An 18548-nucleotide genomic window follows, 5' to 3' on the forward strand; every position below is an offset into this window, starting at 1 on the left:
AATCGGTCCAGCAGATGGCGGCAGTGTCATTTTACGGAGTGTCTCGTCTCCTCTGTGTCACTGAGGACAATCTGCTTTTCTACCAAAAATATTTGACAGTCGCTTTTAGAAAGACATGAGCGCGCAGTTAAATAACAGCTTTTTCTTGTAAGGACTGACTTGGGGCTTCACTTATTTTGTCTCCACATTAAAATAATGAAGAAAAAAAAACAAACTTAAATAAATAAATATATATTTATATATTTTATAAAATAAATTCCTACATACGCAAAAGTATTAGAATTAAAGTACAAATGTATAGGAGTACTTATAAGAATAAGTCTCTGTTTAATCTTAATCTTAATCTGCAATAACGCATTTTACTCATTTGTTGATCTGAATAGTGGCAGAAAAGAAGGACAGTGAGGGGACACATTATTATTATTATTATTATTATTATTATTATTATTACACATTATAGGACAAATTAAGTGTATAAAGTTACTTCCAATCATTCATTTTGATGCATAACTGGTTTAGGTAAACTTTTTTTTTTACATTTAACAGTGACGGACAGCACTTTACCATTTAAGACACATTTTATTTTCTTGGTTTAGAGAAAAAAAAAAAGATTCAAAGATGGTTCAACAACGAGGAGGCTTTCACTTGTGGTTTCACTCACACGCTCACTTCCATCACTCTTTGGCTTTTTGGATCCTGGACAAAGAAAAACAAACAAACACACATGAAGACGACGTGTTCAGTGATTCTGTCCCGACCTCAGTTCACTCACCTGTTTTTCTTTTCGTGTTTTGATGACGATGAGAACCGTGATCACAATCATCAGGATCAGGACTGACACACACAGAGTCAACATGACAAAGCTCAGAGGAGACCACTCAGCAGCATCTGTGGCAGCATCTGTGGCAGCATCTGTGGCAGCATCTGTGGCAGCATCTGTGGCAGCATCTGTGGCAGCATCTGTGGCAGCATCTGTGGAATAACAGTGGAATCAGTGGAATCACAGTGAGATCACAGTGGAATCAGGGGAATCACATTGGAATCAGTGGAATCACAGTGAAATATGTGGAGTCTGTATATAATATATAATAAGGGTATATAATACCCTTTTAAATTAAAATTCTATATTTCATCTCAAATAGTAGAATAAAGACCAAAAAGCAGCAGAATCATTGTCGTCCTGTGAAGAGCGTGGACCACTCGCCACCGCCATCAGGTTTGTGCGTTTGGTGGATATGTATCTCCACTTTGTTCCCGGTCGTCCACAAGACAGACGATGTCTCCCAGTGAAAAGCAGAGTTAGCAGCCGCTGGTTTCTCGCCTCACCTCTGAAGACCAGCGTGTGGTTGGCCTCGATCATGACGTCATACGTGTCATCCATCACCTGGCAGGTGTACGTCCTGCCGGGGTCGGCGTCCACAGTCAGGTTGGAGACACACGTGCCCTCTGCGACCTCGCACACGTCGTCGTCGTGGAGCAGCTCGTACCCCGCCTCGTCCAACCAGAGGATGTTACTCTGTCCACAGGGTCTGTCATACACGGTTCTGAACAGAGAGCACTGCAGCGTCACATGACTGCCTCGCTGTGGTCCAGCGTCTGAAACTGAGAGAGGAGAGGTGATGACGTTTCAGATGCTAGGAACACTTTCTAAACATGCTTGAAAACTGAAGGACAAGGACACTCTTCTGAGGACGAGAATGATCATATTCTGGCCGGGGAAGACGGACGGCTTTGAAAGAGGAGTGAAGGAAACCGTCCCTCCACAGCGGAGGCGGACTAAGACGCCAACTACTCTATCAGACGCCTACAGCGCCGCCCTGAGCTCTCGTCCAAAACGGCTCAACAAGTAAAACACAAAACAACGGTGAAGTTGTTCCCCACATTCTGGACCCTACTGCACAGGCGGTAAAAACAAACAACATTTCTGCCTAAATGAAACTCACCGCTCACGATGTACAGACACAGTGTGTCCTCCAGTGAGCTGTAGCAGCCGGCGTCCTCGGCCGTGACGTTGTCGATGTGCAGAAAGCAGTTGGCGCCCTGGCGCAGCGGCCTCCCGCGAGGCACCGATCCATCACGGGTCCAAGCTGACGCTTCGCACGTTTCAAAACCACGCAGCGACAGAACGACGTCATCTCCAGGTCTGCGGTAGAGACAGCTGGTGGTTCTGAGTCGTGCCGCTCCTGCTGCGAAAAACAGCAACAGACACAATGTCCAGAAAAATCCATTTAAACACAGTTTGACATCTTTGAGCTTTGACAGAAGTTGAAGGAAGTTTCCTTATATTTTATAGACACTACATAAATACCAGGTCTTATATGGTTATTTATGACATGGTGAAACAACAATTATTCCTCTTTATTTACACATCTTTGTCATAAAGGTCAGTTTTTGGAAAAACCTCAACATGGACAAGGACACAGGTCAATGTCAACTGAGATAAGAGGTTCAAATTAACCTCGCCTCCATCGTACAGTCAACAAAAATCCACCCCGTTAATCTACAGTTTGTTACAGTGTTACGTTACAGAGGAAGCAGCAGATTAACAAACTCCAGGATACAGTTAAACTACAATAATTTAAACTTTCATTAAAAAAAAAAAACAAGGTCAAATTACCTTCAAGATGAGACACGAGAAAGAGGATGAACAGCAGCGGAGCCATCTTGTGACAATCACTCAACTATCTGAGTGAGTCCTCGTTGTGGTCACAAACCTGTGTGATAATCACTGTGGGTCCACCTCAAAACCAGCTCACACTCCACAGCATCAAAAAACAACACTGCTCAACGCACTTGCTAAATAACACAATCGTTCGGGTTCCAGGTCTCTATATAAGGCAAAGTGCTGCAGCCATGATGAAAGGAATCTAAGGCATTGATGACTTTTATTTAAACACATCAAAGTAATAAAGAGTTCATATTTGACCTTTGAACAAACACACTTTAATAAAGACTTTTATTTAAACACATCAAAGTAATAAAGAGTTACATGAAGACATGTTTTAAAGTTAAGCTCAAGGTCAAGGTTAGGTTAAGTCTCCAGGAAGTGACTGTAAGTCAATGCAATGTCCTCTGAAGTCATGGAAACCGGTCTCTGTGTGTGTGTGTGTGTGTGTGTGTGTGTGTGGCGTGAAACAACAGGAAGACACAGACAAAGACGTTGCAGTAAAACACTTTTATTATCAGAATTCTCCAGTGTTTCACAGATAGAACGTCACATCATCTGCATACAGTGTCACAATGACGCCAAAGTGTCAGATTTTAAAGGGGATTCCGGCAGCGTCTTCCCACCTGGACCACATGTGTGTAAATGTGCGTGTGTAAGTGAAGAGTGCTTACTGTACAAAAAAGTTTCATAATCGGTCCAGCAGATGGCGGCAGTGTCATTTTACGGAGTGTCTCGTCTCCTCTGTGTCACTGAGGACAATCTGCTTTTCTACCAAAAATATTTGACATTCACTTTTAGAAAGACACGAGCGCGCAGTTAAATAACAGCTTTTTCTTGTAAGGGCTGACTTGGGGCTTCAGTTATTTTGTCTCCACATTAAAATAATGAAGAAAAAAAACAAACTTAAATAAATAATTAAAAAGTAAAATTCCTACATACGCAAAAGTATTAGCATTAAAGTACAAATGTATAGGAGTACTTATAAGAATTTTTTTCTGAATTTTTATAAGTACTTATTATGAAGAAAAAAAGGGTGAAAATAATTTTTCATGGGTTTAAATTCTTAAATGTTTTAACAGGCAAAGTTGGGACTGCTGTAGTGAAGTCTCTGTTTAATCTTAATCTTAATCTGCAATAACGCATTTTACTCATTTGTTGATCTGAATAGTGGCAGAAAAGAAGGACAGTGAGGGCACACATTATTAATTAAAGGACAAATTAAGTGTATAAAGTTACTTCCAATCATTCATTTTGATGCATAACTGGTTTAGGTAAACTTTTTTTTTTTTTACATGTAACAGCTGGTAAATAAAGCGATGTAAAGTCCATTATTTGTTGTGTTACATATTTGTGCATCTGCTGTCCATTTTGTAGGAAACGTAACAAAATCCTACGATACGAGATGCGACGTTCTCAGCTCCACGTAACATTTTCTTTTTGTGGACATTGCACTGTGCAAGTGTTTTTACGGTTGTGCTTTGAACTCAGGACATGGTCACGTTACATTTTGTCTGGGTTTGGTTCCAGTGGATGGGACCGGGTCGGGTAGAACATCACAGAAAGTAACACATTTTTTGCACCTGTGAAGAATTCTATACCAGGAATGACTCGACGCTACTCTCGCTTGTAGCACATCAACCAACAAGCTATTAATAACACATTTGTGCTCACGCCTGTGGTCAGATATTGTGTTTTTCTTTTGCCAAAGTCTGACAGCCGGCCTTTCCATGTGTTTGCATGTTCTCCCTGTGTGCGTGTGGGTTTGCTCCGGGTTCTCCGGCTTCCTCCCACAGTCCAAGAACATGCAATATGGGGATTAGGTCAACTGGACACTCTAAACTGACCATAGGTGTGAGAGTGCGAGTGAACAGTTGTTTGTCTCTATGTGTGTGGCCCTGCGATGAACAGGGTGTGACCCCGCCTACCGCCCTACGTCAGCTGGGATTGTGATGGAGGATGGAGTGGTAGACAATGAGTGAGTGAGAGATCCAGTGACTTTAACAAGTATCAGACCTGTACCGATGTCAATTATCACCAAATTCCATTGTCCAGTCGTGTAGACCTGTGATTCCTCTGAAGTCAGCAGTCCGGTTTCCATGGAAGGTGCCACACTTCGCAAACTCCATTACAACCAAATTGCAGAGGAACTTCTGCGTGCCGTTCTTCTTCAGTTTACTTTCATCTAAAATGACTCCATCAAGAGAAAAAAAAACAGAAAACTTCATCTGTCCAGGAGTTTGGGGATTTGAAGGACCTGGGTCTCCTTTCAAAACAGTGTTGGATAGAAGCTTTAACCAACCTGGTGCCTCTTAGTCCCTCCCCCAGTGTAGAGTGCAGAAATGCTTGATTGGCTCACATCCAGAGCTTTAAACATTTCCAAGACATCCAAGAAATTATGCTTGGCAATAAAAATCAAGTTCACCTTTCGGTGCATCACATAGACTGTGGTGCCAACATGTTTCCCAGGGCAGCAGGGAGACAGGAGACTGTCCTCTCTGTCCTGTGATTTAGAGACTTCGGGTTCAGGTTTCACAGTGAGGTTTCACAGGAGAAGCTGTGTGACGACTCCAGCTCGACTGCGTTGGGTTTCTTGTCTACGGGGCTGTCCTAGGGACACTCATTAGGAACCTGGGAGAACAAAACAGAGAAGTCAACGTTGATACGGTGAGGGAAAACAATCTGTTCTGGGTGGAGTGGCTCAGTGGTAAAGACCGGTAGCCTGTGTGCGAAAGACATCATGGGGGCAATGGTTGCAAGTTCGACTCCAGCCCTGGCTGATTGTACTCAATTCCATTGTAAGTCGCTTTGGATAAAAGCGTCTGCTAAATGACATGAAAAAAAAAATGTCTCTGACATCTAAATACTACAAAATCTGACCCCACAAGGCCTTAACCACATGGAAACAGGACCTTCCTTAAACAATCTTCCTCTTTGTCGATAATAATTACAACACTTTCCATAAACACGGCATTCTCCCAGGAAATCAGGGACAGTTAGAAGATCAGAAGGACGGCACGAGATGGATAGCCTCCGATGTACGGCACTTCAACTGTGACTCTGAAGAATGGAGGACGGAGAGCGGAACAAGGATTGATTGAAGAGGCACCAAAGAAGATTTAAGGTTGTTTGTCTCTATCCGTGTGTGGCCCTGCGATGGACTGGTGAACTGTCCAGGGTGTACCCTGCCTATCGCTGATGTAGCTGAGATTGGCACAGCACCCCCCGCGACCCTCTGGCGGAGGATAAAGTGGTAGATGATGATGACTGACTGATATATTATCACGCCTCATATTACATATTATATAAAGAGAATTCACTGTTTCACTGACCGTCTTTACGTTTGCTTCTTTCCCTGCACTTGATGAGAACAACCACACTGACGACCAGCAGCAGCACCAGCACCAACGCGACCGCGACGCCGACAATGGCGTGCAGGTTATCTGTGGTCAGAACAGACACCCATCCCCCATCCTCTCAAACACTCATTCATGTATGTGAAGAAAAAAAAAGATATTTACCTTGAAATCGTTTGTTACCCTTGGAAACCAGCATGTAGTCGCTCTCTATCTTCAGCTCGTTGTTCTTGTCAACAAACTGGCAGGTGTACCTCGTGTTCTGATGACGGCTCACAGTCAGATAAGAGACACACTCGTCCCTGTGATCCACACTTTCACCAAACAGTGCGTTCCCTGCCTCGTCCAACCAGCGGAGGTTCTTCTCCCCACAGGAGAAACCGACGTGTGATAACAGAGAACACTGGAGCGTCACATTACCACTGCTCTTTAGTTCAGGATCCGGTTCTAACGGAGAGACTGAGAGAAAACAACATGTTTTATTATCCAATCTATCCAGTTTTGTACATTTACACTGAAGCATTTAGCAGATGATTTTATAGAAAGGGTCTTGCAAAAGAGGAATAAGCGACATAGAAGAAGTCTTGGAAAGAACTCCACTAGATAGGACCAGTGGACTGACAGAAGGTGAGAGTGCTGAAGTGGATCCAAGTGCAGAAGGGGATCGTACAGGGGAGGGGGGTAAAGGTCAGTGCTAGGACAGAAGATGCTTTTGGAAGAGCTGGGTCTTCAAGAGCGTCTTGAAGACAGACAGGGACGTCCCCTGTTCTGCGAGCGCTCTGTAGGTAATTCAAAGAGTCTGGATTGTCTTGTGCGGGGTGTTGGCACCGCCAGACGTCGATCCTTTGACAAACGCAGTAGTCGAGGGGTAACTTAAGCCTTTAGGAGAGCATTTAAGTCGCTGGGAGCAGACCCATGAAGCACTTTGTAGAGGCTAGTATCAGTGATTTGGATTTGATGCGAGCAGCTAAAGGTACTCAGTGGAGCTCAATGAACAGAGCGGTAACATGTGCCCTTTTAGGCTGACTGAAGCGTTCTGGACCATCTGTAGCGGTTACACAGCACAGGTCGGCAGAGGTGTACAGAGGTATTTATATCTACATCTGTTGGTTACACCTGAGAAATGATACTCACTTGTCAAAATGTTCAGAAACACACTTTGGTCTGATTTAGGGTCTCCATTCAGTCGACAACCATATTGACCGGCGTCCTCGGCCATGACGTTGCTGATGAGCAGAGAGCAGTTGGGTTTCAGGTGCAGCCTCGCAGCTTGAACTCTTCTCTTCACTACATTTCCTTTCTCGACCAAAGTCGCTGTCTGCAGCTGTCGATCTGCGTGTAACCAGTGTATTCTGTAGCACGACGGACCATACACTGACCAGGTGTCACACGGAAGAAGGGCTTCATGTCCAGGTCTGTGAAAGAGACTGACGGATTCTCCTGTGATGCCTGTTTTAAGGACAAGAATCATATTCTGAAAAAGCCATGAACGATAATATGCTAATGTGTGCTAATCTTCTTTTTACAGTATCATGTGACTGAAGCGGGCATGAGAACTCAAAGCTCGTCTGGGATTATAGTGATATAATGCCCCACGAAACTGTTAAATCTAACATGACAGGATTATCTGTATGTGACAACTGTGTTCTTATCTACATATACATCATCTATCCAAATCTATACATACAGAGTCTACCTGTCAAGGTGGCTGGTTCATATTTTACAGGCCAAGGTGGCCAAAAAAAAGATCGTCACAGTGATCTGTTAACAAACTAAACCTAGAAATAACAAAGTGGGTGAAATATTTGAAGAAAAAACAGAGCTTTACCTTGAAACTGAAGCACAAACATAAAGATTATCTCCAGTCGAGACATTCTGTGTTGTTTTCTGTCGTGTGAAGACGAATGGAAGACGTTTCCATTCTGAGGGTGTGTGTGTTTTCTTCTTTTTTAAGTTTGACTTGACTTGGAACCGTGCATTAAACAGCAGCAGGGGGCGATATATTCAGTCTGTGAAGTTCTGCGACACGCCACTCGATCTCTGTGGATTAAACGTGAACTCCGGGGGCTACGCAAACCAGCACGGACACCCTGTTTGTTTGTGCAGAAGCTTTTCCTGCCAACATGGCGGCATAAACAAACTGAGTCACATGACTTCAGTGTGCATTTGCACTTTCTGGGTATCTCATAGGACTACTGGAATTAAGCTAAGTATCACTTTCTACCTTTCACATATGTGCACTTGTTCCATTCCTGTTCATGTTTCTTCTCATAGATATTACAAACCTCACACTCACTCACAGCATCACCGTAATCTGTCCTCACTTATCTATCCCACCCACTCCACACACATCCAACACCTTGTTGCATGGGGTCTGTGGAACTGCCAGTCAGCTACCCGCAAGACTGAGTTCATCTCTGGCTTTGCTACAGAGCAATGCCTGGACTTCCTTTCTCTCACTGAGACTTGGATAACACCCTCCAACACATCCACCCCTGCGGCTCTCTCCTCCGCCCACTCCTTCTCCCACACACCCAGATCCACTGGCAGAGGTGGCGGGACAGGTCTGCTCATCAACCCTAACTAGACTTTCTCTCTTTACCCACTGCCACACTTCTCTTCACAGTCGTTTGAATTTCATGCTATAACTGTAACTCACCCAGTAAAACTAATCATTGTTGTCATCTACCGTCCACCAGGCCCATTGGGACACTTCTTGGAGGAACTAGATGTCCTCCTTTCAAACATCCCAGAAAATGGACCTCCACTTGTTCTTCTTGGTGACTTCCAGTCAGAGAAGTCATCCGATCGACTTCTACTTTCCTCTCTTTCTCTCTCACTTGCTCCTTCTCCACCAACTCACAAAGCTGTCAAACACCATGACCTCATCTTCACCAGAAACTGCTCCACCTCCGACCTCAAGGTAACTCCACTTCATGTCTCTGATCATTCATTCATTTCCTACTCTCTCCCACTCTCCCAATCTGATGATCTCATCTCATCAGATATTGCACTTGTCCGTTGTAACATTCGCTCTCTCTCTCCCTCTCTGTCCTCAACTGTTCTATCCGCACTTCCTTCAGCTGACTCCTTCTCCCTCATGCATCCCAACTCTGCCACAGACACCTTCCTCTCTACTCTGTCCTCCTCTCTTGACTCTCTCTGTCCTCTTACTTCACGGCGGGTTCGTAAGTCCTCCCCCGCCCCGTGATTGTCTGACTCAGTGCGTGCTGAGAGAGCCACGATACGGGCAGCAGAAAGGAAATGGAGGACGACCTGCTTTACTATCATTCTCTTCTCTCCACCTTCACTATCTCTGCAGCCAAACAATCTTTCTATCAGACTAAAATTCAATCCTCTTTCTCTAACCCCAAAAACATTTTCTCAATTCTTCTCCACTCTCCCTCCTCCCTTCTACCAATTCACTTTGTCAACTACTTCACAAAAAAAGTAGATGACATTCGCTCTTCTTTCTCAACCCCACCTCCTGATCTCACCACTCTACCAGCCACAAATCCAGCTCCTTCTCTATCCTCTTTCACCCCTCTATCTCATGATCAAGTTCTTTTCCTAATAACCTCTGCCCGCCCCACCTCCTGCCCCCTTGACCCTATCCCTTCCACCTCATTAACACATCTCTATCATCTGGTTGCTTTCCGAACTCTCTTAAAGAGGCCAGAGCGACCCCCCCCCCTCCTTAAAAAACCCACCCTTGACCCGTCTGAAGTAAATAACTGCAGACCTGTCTCTCTTCTTCCCTTTTCTCTCCAAAACTCTGGAGCGTGCTATCTTTAATCAACTCTCCTCCTACCTTCACCAGAACAACCTTCTCGATCCTCTTCGGTCTGGTTATAAAGCAGGTCACTCGACCGAAAATGCACTTCTTGCTGTCACTGAGCAACTCCACACTGCCAGGGCTACCTCTTTCTCATCCTTTTGGACCTTTCTGCAGCGTTTGACACAGTTAACCACCAGATCCTTACTTCCTCCCTTCAAGAACTTGGTGTCTCAGGCTCTGCACTTACCCTACTCTCATCCTATCTTCAAAACCGAACATACAGAGTAACCTGGAGAGGATCTGTGTCGGAACCCTGTCCTCTAGCTACTGGGGTCACTCAGGGTTCTGTCTTGGGCCCTCTCCTCTTCCTCTCTATACACCAACTCTCTTGGGTCTGTTATTCTCTCTCATGGTTTTTCCTATCACAGCTACACCGATGACACCCAACTCATTCTCTCTTTTCCCAGCTCAGACACACATGTAGCAGAACGGATCTCCGCTTGTCTGACCGACATCTCTCAGTGGATGTCTGACCATCACCTGAAACTCAATCTCGACAAGACTGAGTTTCTTTTGTCTCCCAGGAAAGGGCTCTCCCACCACAGATCTGACCATCACCCTCGACAACTCTGTGGTAGCTCCTTCTCATACCGCAAGGAACCTGGGTGTGACACTTGATGACCATCTCTCCCTCACTGCCAACATTGCTGCAACAGCTGGATCTTGCAGATACATTGTTGCAGCCCTTGACGTACATAATAATGGCAGAGAGTCTCGACAGGTGCAATTTCCTTTATTTAGTAAAACTAAAGTAGAAAACGAAAAATAAACAGAAATAATTTATTTAATACAAATCACATTTCCACAGTGCATTCAATCAAACCATAAAACACATAGAAATACTGTGCTTCAAAAAGTAAACAACAGTAATTAGATTAGGCTTATATCACATATAGAAGCCGAATGTGTTTGATTGTGGTATGAGGGTTTGGTGTAATTCACTCAATGTGTGTGTGGGGTCGCTGTGCTCTCAGAGGGGGAGCTCAGGTGTGTATATAGGTGGCAATATCACTGTCCTTGTTAGGTTTGTGAACCGGAAGGGCAAACGGTTTTCGACTAATATTATAGCAGCTCAGCCTCAAACTTCCGCTACTGAGGTTTCTGACTCCGGATGACCTGGTTGACGCGCTTTGCCTTGGCGATCGCTCTTTTGTACTCTGATTGAATGTCCACGCTGTACCGCGGAGGCGCTACTCGTGAATGGTTTTGGATTGTTTGATGGAATTTCATTATGCAAAGAAAACGCACAGCAATAAACCAATATATTGCAACGAAACGAACAGCGTGGACATTCAATCAGAGTACAAAAGAGCGATCGCCAAGGCAAAGCGCGTCAACCAGGTCATCCGGAGTCAGAAACCTCAGTAGCGGAAGTTTGAGGCTGAGCTGCTATAATATCACAAATATGTTTACTATTTACACACACACATACTATACCAGATACACACCTCACTCCGCTCACCAAGGGTGCAAAACTCACACATGACTGCTTCAAAACTTGCTGTTGGCTTGATGGGCTCTTAACAAACGACACACAAATACAGCGCAGGTAAGTCTAATAATGTACAGAACATAAAGTACAAGCAAGTAATAAATGTGATAATCAAACCAAGATAATGTGCTAACTTACTCCAGAACAGAGGTACGGGTGATGTGGAAAGCCGGGAGAAAGAACAGCTGCAGACTAGCGGGCTCCCCAACTTGTACTCTGACTCTGCGAACTAGACCGTCCATCCCTTTTGTAACATCAACTACTCGGCCTAGTTGCCACTGGTTCCTTGGAAGTGTGTCTTCTTTGATAATGACTATGTCATCCACTTTCAGGTTGCGCCGGGGTACATGCCACTTTTGCCTTGTAGCCACATTCAGGAGGTATTCCCTTTTCCATCGACTCCAGAACTGCTCACTCAGATACTGTACTCTGCGCCACCTTTTTGCAGCTTACATGTCTTCTTTCACAAACTTTCCAGGAGGTGGTAAAGCACACCTTGATTTCATTATGATGAGATGGTTTGGAGTCAAGGGTTCAGGTGACATGGGATTATTGATTCGATCAACGTTCAATGGGCGGCTGTTGACAATGGCCATTGCCTCATAAAATAACGTTCTAAGCGAGGCATCATCCAGTCTGCCTGGACACTGAGAGATGGTGATGTTCAACACATTGCGAATGGACCGAATTTGACGCTCCCATACACCACCTGCATGACTTGCTGAGGGGGCATTGAAGATGAACTCACACTGTTTATCTGCCAGGAAGGCTTCCAGTACTTTGATATCACATTGCTTGAGAGCTTCCCGGAGTTAATTTTTGGCTCCCACAAGGTTTGTGCCCTGATCACAGTGGATTTGACAAACGACTCCCCTAAGACTGATGAAGCATCTCAAAGCGTTGACAAAGGCGTCTGTAGACATATCTTCAAGCATTTCCATATGGACCGCTCGAGAAGACAGGCACGTGAAGATGAGGCCATATCTCTTGCACTCTTTACGGCCCCGCTTGATGACAAATGGGCCAAAGCAGTCCATTCCACAGAATGTAAAGGGTGCTGAGACTTCAATGCGTTTTTTTGGGAGTTCAGACATTTGTTGCTCCTCAGCTGGTCGTCTGAGTTTACGGCATCGCACACATCTATGTATCAGCGCGGCAACAGATTTACTCCCACCAATAGCCCAAAATCCATTTGCTCTGAGCTCTATTAAGGTTTGACTTCGGCCCTGATGACAGATCTGGACATGGTAGTGAGACAGAATAAGCTTGGTAATGTGGCTGTCCTTTGGGAGAATGATAGGGTGCTTTAGTTCTTGACTGAGGGCTGACCTTTTCAGTCTTCCACCTACACGAAGAAGTCCCCCTTCAAGAATGGGGTCAAGACGAGAAAGAGAACTCGAGCTTGGAAGACTGTCCCTTTGTGAACCTCTTTGCAGTACCTTTAGCTCTTGAGGAAAGGCCTGCTGCTGGGCAAGCTTGATTACCACCTCAGCAGCTTCCCTACGTTCTACGACAGTCCCAAGGTCGCTGTGATTTTCTAGCTTTGACCCTAGTCTCTTGATTCTTGCAACCACTTTAACCAGCATGGTCCAAGTGGAAAACCGGCTCAGACGGCTTAGAATATTTCTCTGATCACTGACTTGAGTTGAGAATACTTGAAGTACCTTAACTTCTGGATCCCCAACAAGTAGCTCTGTTGGAGGGCTAGGTGTTCGAAACACCTCTTGTTCCCATAAAAACTTGGGCCCTGATAACCAACCAGCTGAGGAGATGTCTGCTGCATGAAGACCTCGGGAGGCATGGTCGGCTGGGTTTTGTGCCGTGTCAACATAGTGCCACTGACTTGGTTTAGTATTCTCTCTTATCATTTGAACACGGTTTGCAACAAACACATGGAACCTTCGTGCTTCATTGTTGATGTATGCAAGCACTACCTGAGAGTCAGTCCAAAAGAACTCCTCGTCAATTTTCATCTCAAGTTCAGTTTTCAGCATTACAATCATCCTGGCTGAAATGACTGCTGCGGAGAGTTCCAGTCTTGGGATACTTACGACTTTAGTGGGTGCAACCCTAGCTTTGGCCATCACAAGACTACAATGGACTTCGTCTTTGTCGTTTTTGTACCTTAAGTAGGAACATGCACCATATCCTATATAACTAGCATCTGAGAAATGGTGCAGTTCCACTCTGACAATGTTACCGAAGTCTTGAGGGTGGTAGCATCTGGGTATGGTGACATCCTTTAGCTTTTGCAGACCGTTCTTCCACTCCTCCCACCGTGGACGCAGACTTTCAGGAAGTGGATCGTCCCATCCATTGCCTCTGCGACAGAGTTCCTGCAGGATGCACTTTCCACTCAGGGTGAAGGGAGCAACAAATCCAAGTGGGTCATACAGAGAGGCAACAACAGACAAGAGACTACGACGAGTTGGGGGGTGATCCTTTGCATCGACGCTGAAACTGAAGGTCTCATTTCCTAGCGACCACTGAATACCAAGTTTGTGTCCTTCTGGTGATACGTCTGGACAAAGGTTGAGCTGTTCAGTTGTTTCCGCTCTTTCTGAGGGGGCTACACATGAAAGGACCTCCCTTTGATTAGAGTTGAATTTGTGTAGGCGTAGGCCTGCACCTTTACACAGCTCCTGTGCTTCAACAATCAATTCTTTAGCCTCTTTGACTGATGGAACACTGATTAACCCGTCATCCACATAAAAGTTCTTCTCAATGAAGGCTGGCGCTGAAGAGTAGTCAGACTTGTGTTGCTGTGCCAAGTACTTAAGACCGAAGTTGGCACATCCTGGGGAGGAGGCAGCACCGAAAAGATGGACTGTCATTCTATATTCTTGTGGTTCTGTTTCCAACTGTCCATCCTCCCACCATAGGAACCTCAGGTAGTCGCGAACTTCAGGTGAGACACAGAACTGATGGAACATCTTTTCGATGTCACAGATTACAGCCACTGCTTCCTTTCTAAAGCGACACAGAACTCCCTCCAGAGAGTTGATTAGGTCAGGACCTGTCAGTAGAGTGTCGTTTAGAGAGATGCCACGAAACTTTGCTGAGCAATCAAAAACGACTCTTAGTTTGCTTGCTTTCTTGGGGTGGTAAACCCCATGATGAGGGATATACCACAAGGTCTCTCTCTCAGAAACAGAGGGGGCTGGCTCTGCATCACCCTTGTCGATTGTTTCTTTCATGAAGGCGGTGTAGTGGTCATAATATTCTTTGTTGGCCTTTAATTTCCTTTTCAGGTGTTGCAACCGAATAGCAGCCAGCTTTTTATTGTTTGGTAGTGTCGGTGGACTGCTGCCCTTGAAAGGGAGGGGCATCTCATAGTGTCCATCCTCCTTCTGCCTGATATTGTCACTAAGTAGTTGTATGAAGCGAACATCATCTTGAGAGACGTACTTGTCCTCATAACTCCTTTCGTTAAAGTCTGATTCTAGAACTTTCAGCACATCAGTGGTTTGTGGCATTTCCTTTACTGCAACTCGGTGCACGAAACTCTGACTTCCCTGTCTATCTAAATGGGGGCTGGAAGACCCTATAATACTCCAGCCGAGCATAGTTCTCTGTGCGAACGGTTCATTTACACTACCTGTGATGACATCCAAGGGAGCTAGAGCTGATGGATAATCATAACCAATTAACAGTCCCACCTCACAGTCTTGCAGTGGTGGTAGCTTGTTAGACAGGTGTTTGAGATGAGACCACTGGAGTGCTGTACTCTTGGTAGGGATGTGGGACTTATCGACTGGGATGAAGTCTCGTGTGTATGCCAGTTTATTTGGACATAGGTGTCAGAGTTGAGTCCTCTAACTTGTAGACCAAAGGCAGTCTTACTGAGTTGTACTGATTGAGTGTCCACGTTTAGTTCAGACACTAGATCCTCCAAGATGAAAGTTGAGTCACTTTGCGTGTCAAGTAGGGCATAAGTTAGAATTTCTTTCTGAGGCACCGTAGCTGATGACACAAGAACTGGAACGATGCTGGAGGTGGCAGAAGCATGCCGTGTTAAAGCATGGGCCATAACCTTGTGGGTTTCTTTGCTTGCATGGTCCCTTCTGACTACAGGATCTCCACCTGACATTTCCGCAGGTGCCTTTTCTCTCTCTATATGCAAGCATGTTGGATGACGTCGACCACATGTGCTGCAGGTGTGTCGCCCCTTACAGTCCTTAGTAATGTGCCCCTTCCTTAAGCACCCGAAGCAAAGGTGATTTTCATGACTGAAATTTTTTCTCTCGTCCGCAGACTTGGCTGCAAACATAGGGCACTTAGCGACACCATGTGTTTCGTCCTTACAGACTAAGCAAGGTGGCCTTGGCTTGGAGTATGAGGTTTTCAGTTCTCCTGAAGGGAAGGTTTTCATTTGAGCACTTGTACTGAGTGCTTTGGCTCTCTTAGGAAACCTCTCTTCTGTGGGTTTGATGTTCATCAGAAGAGGGGAAGCAATAGGGTTACAAGCTATGCAGGCTTCCTTTTGCATAAACTCTGTGAACTGTGTGAAACTTGGATAGTCTCCAGACTTGTCTAATTCTTCCACAACAATACGACCCCATCTACGCATCATCCACTCAGGTAGTTTTTTGAGAAGCTTGTGATTTTCCTCACAATCATTTAAGATGGCTAAGCCCTTAACATGAGGAATGGCCTCAACACAACCTTGAAGGAAATCTGCAATAGGGTCATTTGCGGCTAACCTGGGCCACTTTATGAGCGTGTCTCTAAAGGCTCTTTGGACAACAAATGGGCTTCCATACCTATCCTGCAAGACTGCCCAGGCACCCTGATATGCATCTTCGGAGTTTCGGTAGAAGAATCCTTCCACAGCCTTGCGTGCTTCCCCAGCAAGATAACTCTTTAGATAGAGCATTTTTTCACTTACTGGGAGGGGCTTCTGGCCGATGAGAGCCATAAAGGATATCTTCCAGTCTATGAATTTTAAAGGGTCACCAGTAAACGTCGCCGGTTCTGGGACAGGTAGACGGCTTAAGGTAAGTGAGCTTGCAATTGCCTGGGCTAACCTGGCTTCTTCCGGAGCTGTTTGTGCTTCAGGGAGTGTATGGTAAGGCTGGAATGGCCTGGCATGTGGATCTAATGGAGTTTTCAATTCAGCATTGTGGCAGCCATATTGAATTGTATGGTCAGGCTCTTCATAAACACTTTCACATCCATTAAAGTTGTGATACGCTCTCACCCGAGCGGCAGCTACCTTTACTTCATTGTCTGCATGTAGCTGTTGTAACCTTGTTTTTTCCTCTTCTAACTTTAATTTAATTTCAGCCTCCCTCTGCTTGAATTCTGCTAGCATTTGCGTTTCTTTAAATTTCCATTCGCTCTCCAATTCATCGAGTCTCGCTTGTTGGGTATGAATTATTTGCATAGCTTTTGTCTGCTCTAGTTTGGTTGCGAGGTCCGCTTCTGCATCTGCACGTTTGCTAGAGGACCTGGAAGTGGCGCTTGAGGAAGCGTATGATCTCTGTGAGGACTCAGAGATCACTGTTTCTGTTTTTGAGTTTCCAAAGACGGATCCATACTCCTTTTTATTTAGCACCATCCTCACTCTCTCCTTCTCGAGGTGGTCATTGAAAGTCTCATCTATGTTCTCAAGTTGTTTATTGATGAGGTCACAAATCTCAGCTGTCAGAGTGACACATGCATCCATTTTCTTGGCAATATCTGGGGTAGAAGTATGGTTGCGTCGAATGGGTTCATAGTGCTGTTGTACTATGACATGTTTAACCTTAATATCTGTTTGGGTTTTATCAAGGTCCTCAACTGAGCAGAAATCCTTCGGTCTCAGTCTGATCTCCTTTGCTGCCTGCTTCCAAGAGTCATAGGCTTTATTGAATGCCTTTTCGTTTTTCTTTGCTTCCTGTTCATGCAACTCTAGACCCTTTGCTGATAAACTTCGCTCACGAGAGCTGGACCTGACCTGTGTCTCAGGGGGGTTGTCTGTTTCTTCAGCAGGTGTTAACATCATGTTGATCTTGTGCTTCTGTTTGATTTATTATAGCTTTAGAGTGTGTTATGCCTGAACTCAAATTTAGATGAGTGGTGACTTTAACTTATCCTTAAATTGTGTAATACCACTCACATCAGACATTTACACTTTGTGGCTATAGCAAGGTTAACAAACAGTGACAATGCAAGCGTCATAAAACACAAATGCGGCTAAATACTCTGTGGTCAGACAATTTTTCTTTTCAAATATTGTTAAAGGTTCAGGAGTTAGGATCTCATGAAATGACATTTACCTTAACACTCTCGTTGCAACTTTCAACCGTAAGGCTCTAGCCTTTCACACAATTCAGTATCACACATTTAAAATTGTCCTTTGAATAACTCAGCATATGGCAGTTATTGTACTCTCTATTTTCCCAACATGTCATATGATGAATTAGCTGATGTGGCGACACGAGGTATGGGGGAATGCCTTTTTAAGGCAGCATTGATAAATTTAATTGTTGCCAGACAACGCCACCCTGGGAATTTCACCCAGGGATTTCTTATAAGTGAACTAACCCCAAATAAAGGGAGGCACTGAGGTTCGTTATGCAACGAGACAGAGACGGCAGTTCAATAATACAAAAACCCTTTTATTTACACAAATTTCTATTTTAAAAATAATATAAAATAATTACTCACGTAAGGGGACATATAAGGGGAACCAATCAGTGCTGAGACCTACAGCGATAAACCGTATCCAAAAGAAAAGGGGATCCCAGGAACACCACACGTGAAGCAAATAAAAGTAAACAAAACAAAGAAGCTACAAAGTGCTAACACAACAAAAAGGGGACACCGTGACCAGGACACCAATCCACCACCGTAGGCTCAGCACCTGAATGGGGGCGACCAGAAAGCAACCAATTAGGAAATAACAAATAATGAAACAAAACAATAACTAATAACAAAAGAGAAATCAAAGAATTAATTGTACAGGAATTATAATATTAAACCCAATGACAAATAAACAAAATTCTATATAAAAGCAACTGGAAAGCAACCCATAATAACCCAAAACTAACAGAATAATTGTAATTATGGGTTACAGCAAAACAAGTTACAAACGAAATTAAAGAAATTACCAGAAAAGAACAAAATCAAATGTATATTCCCACACTGTCCTCTCATGCAAGTACACACACACACACACAGTTTAAGATGAGGCTGCGCCAACAATCGGAGACA

At 44.5% G+C, this 18548-nt stretch overlaps 2 protein-coding genes across 5 annotated transcripts; both read right to left on the reverse strand.

Moving 5' to 3' along the window:
* Positions 1 to 326: 326 nt before the first annotated feature.
* LOC131443732 (uncharacterized) lies at positions 327 to 2695 on the reverse strand. Of its 4 annotated transcripts, none has more exons than XM_058613654.1 (5): positions 2618 to 2695; positions 1944 to 2183; positions 1327 to 1602; positions 773 to 972; positions 327 to 696 (listed from the first exon to the last, which is right to left on the reverse strand). In XM_058613654.1, exons 1-5 carry the CDS (start codon positions 2661 to 2663, stop codon positions 658 to 660), a joined length of 801 nt encoding a protein of 266 aa, XP_058469637.1. In that variant the 5' UTR covers positions 2664 to 2695; the 3' UTR covers positions 327 to 657. The 4 variants fall into 4 exon arrangements, with proteins under 4 accessions (XP_058469637.1, XP_058469639.1, XP_058469638.1 ...); XM_058613656.1 differs by having other exon boundaries at positions 773 to 924; positions 1944 to 2186; XM_058613655.1 differs by having other exon boundaries at positions 773 to 960; positions 1944 to 2186.
* A 2593-nt stretch (positions 2696 to 5288) lies between these two features.
* On the reverse strand, positions 5289 to 7916 carry LOC131444071 (uncharacterized). Its single transcript, XM_058614199.1, has 5 exons — positions 7850 to 7916; positions 7156 to 7470; positions 6187 to 6480; positions 5998 to 6108; positions 5289 to 5296 (listed from the first exon to the last, which is right to left on the reverse strand). Exons 1-5 carry the CDS (start codon positions 7893 to 7895, stop codon positions 5289 to 5291), a joined length of 774 nt encoding a protein of 257 aa, XP_058470182.1. The 5' UTR covers positions 7896 to 7916.
* Positions 7917 to 18548: the final 10632 nt, after the last annotated feature.

This window comes from Solea solea, chromosome 17 (genome assembly GCF_958295425.1).
Source record: "Solea solea chromosome 17, fSolSol10.1, whole genome shotgun sequence".
NCBI classification, from domain to species: domain Eukaryota; kingdom Metazoa; phylum Chordata; class Actinopteri; order Pleuronectiformes; family Soleidae; genus Solea; species Solea solea.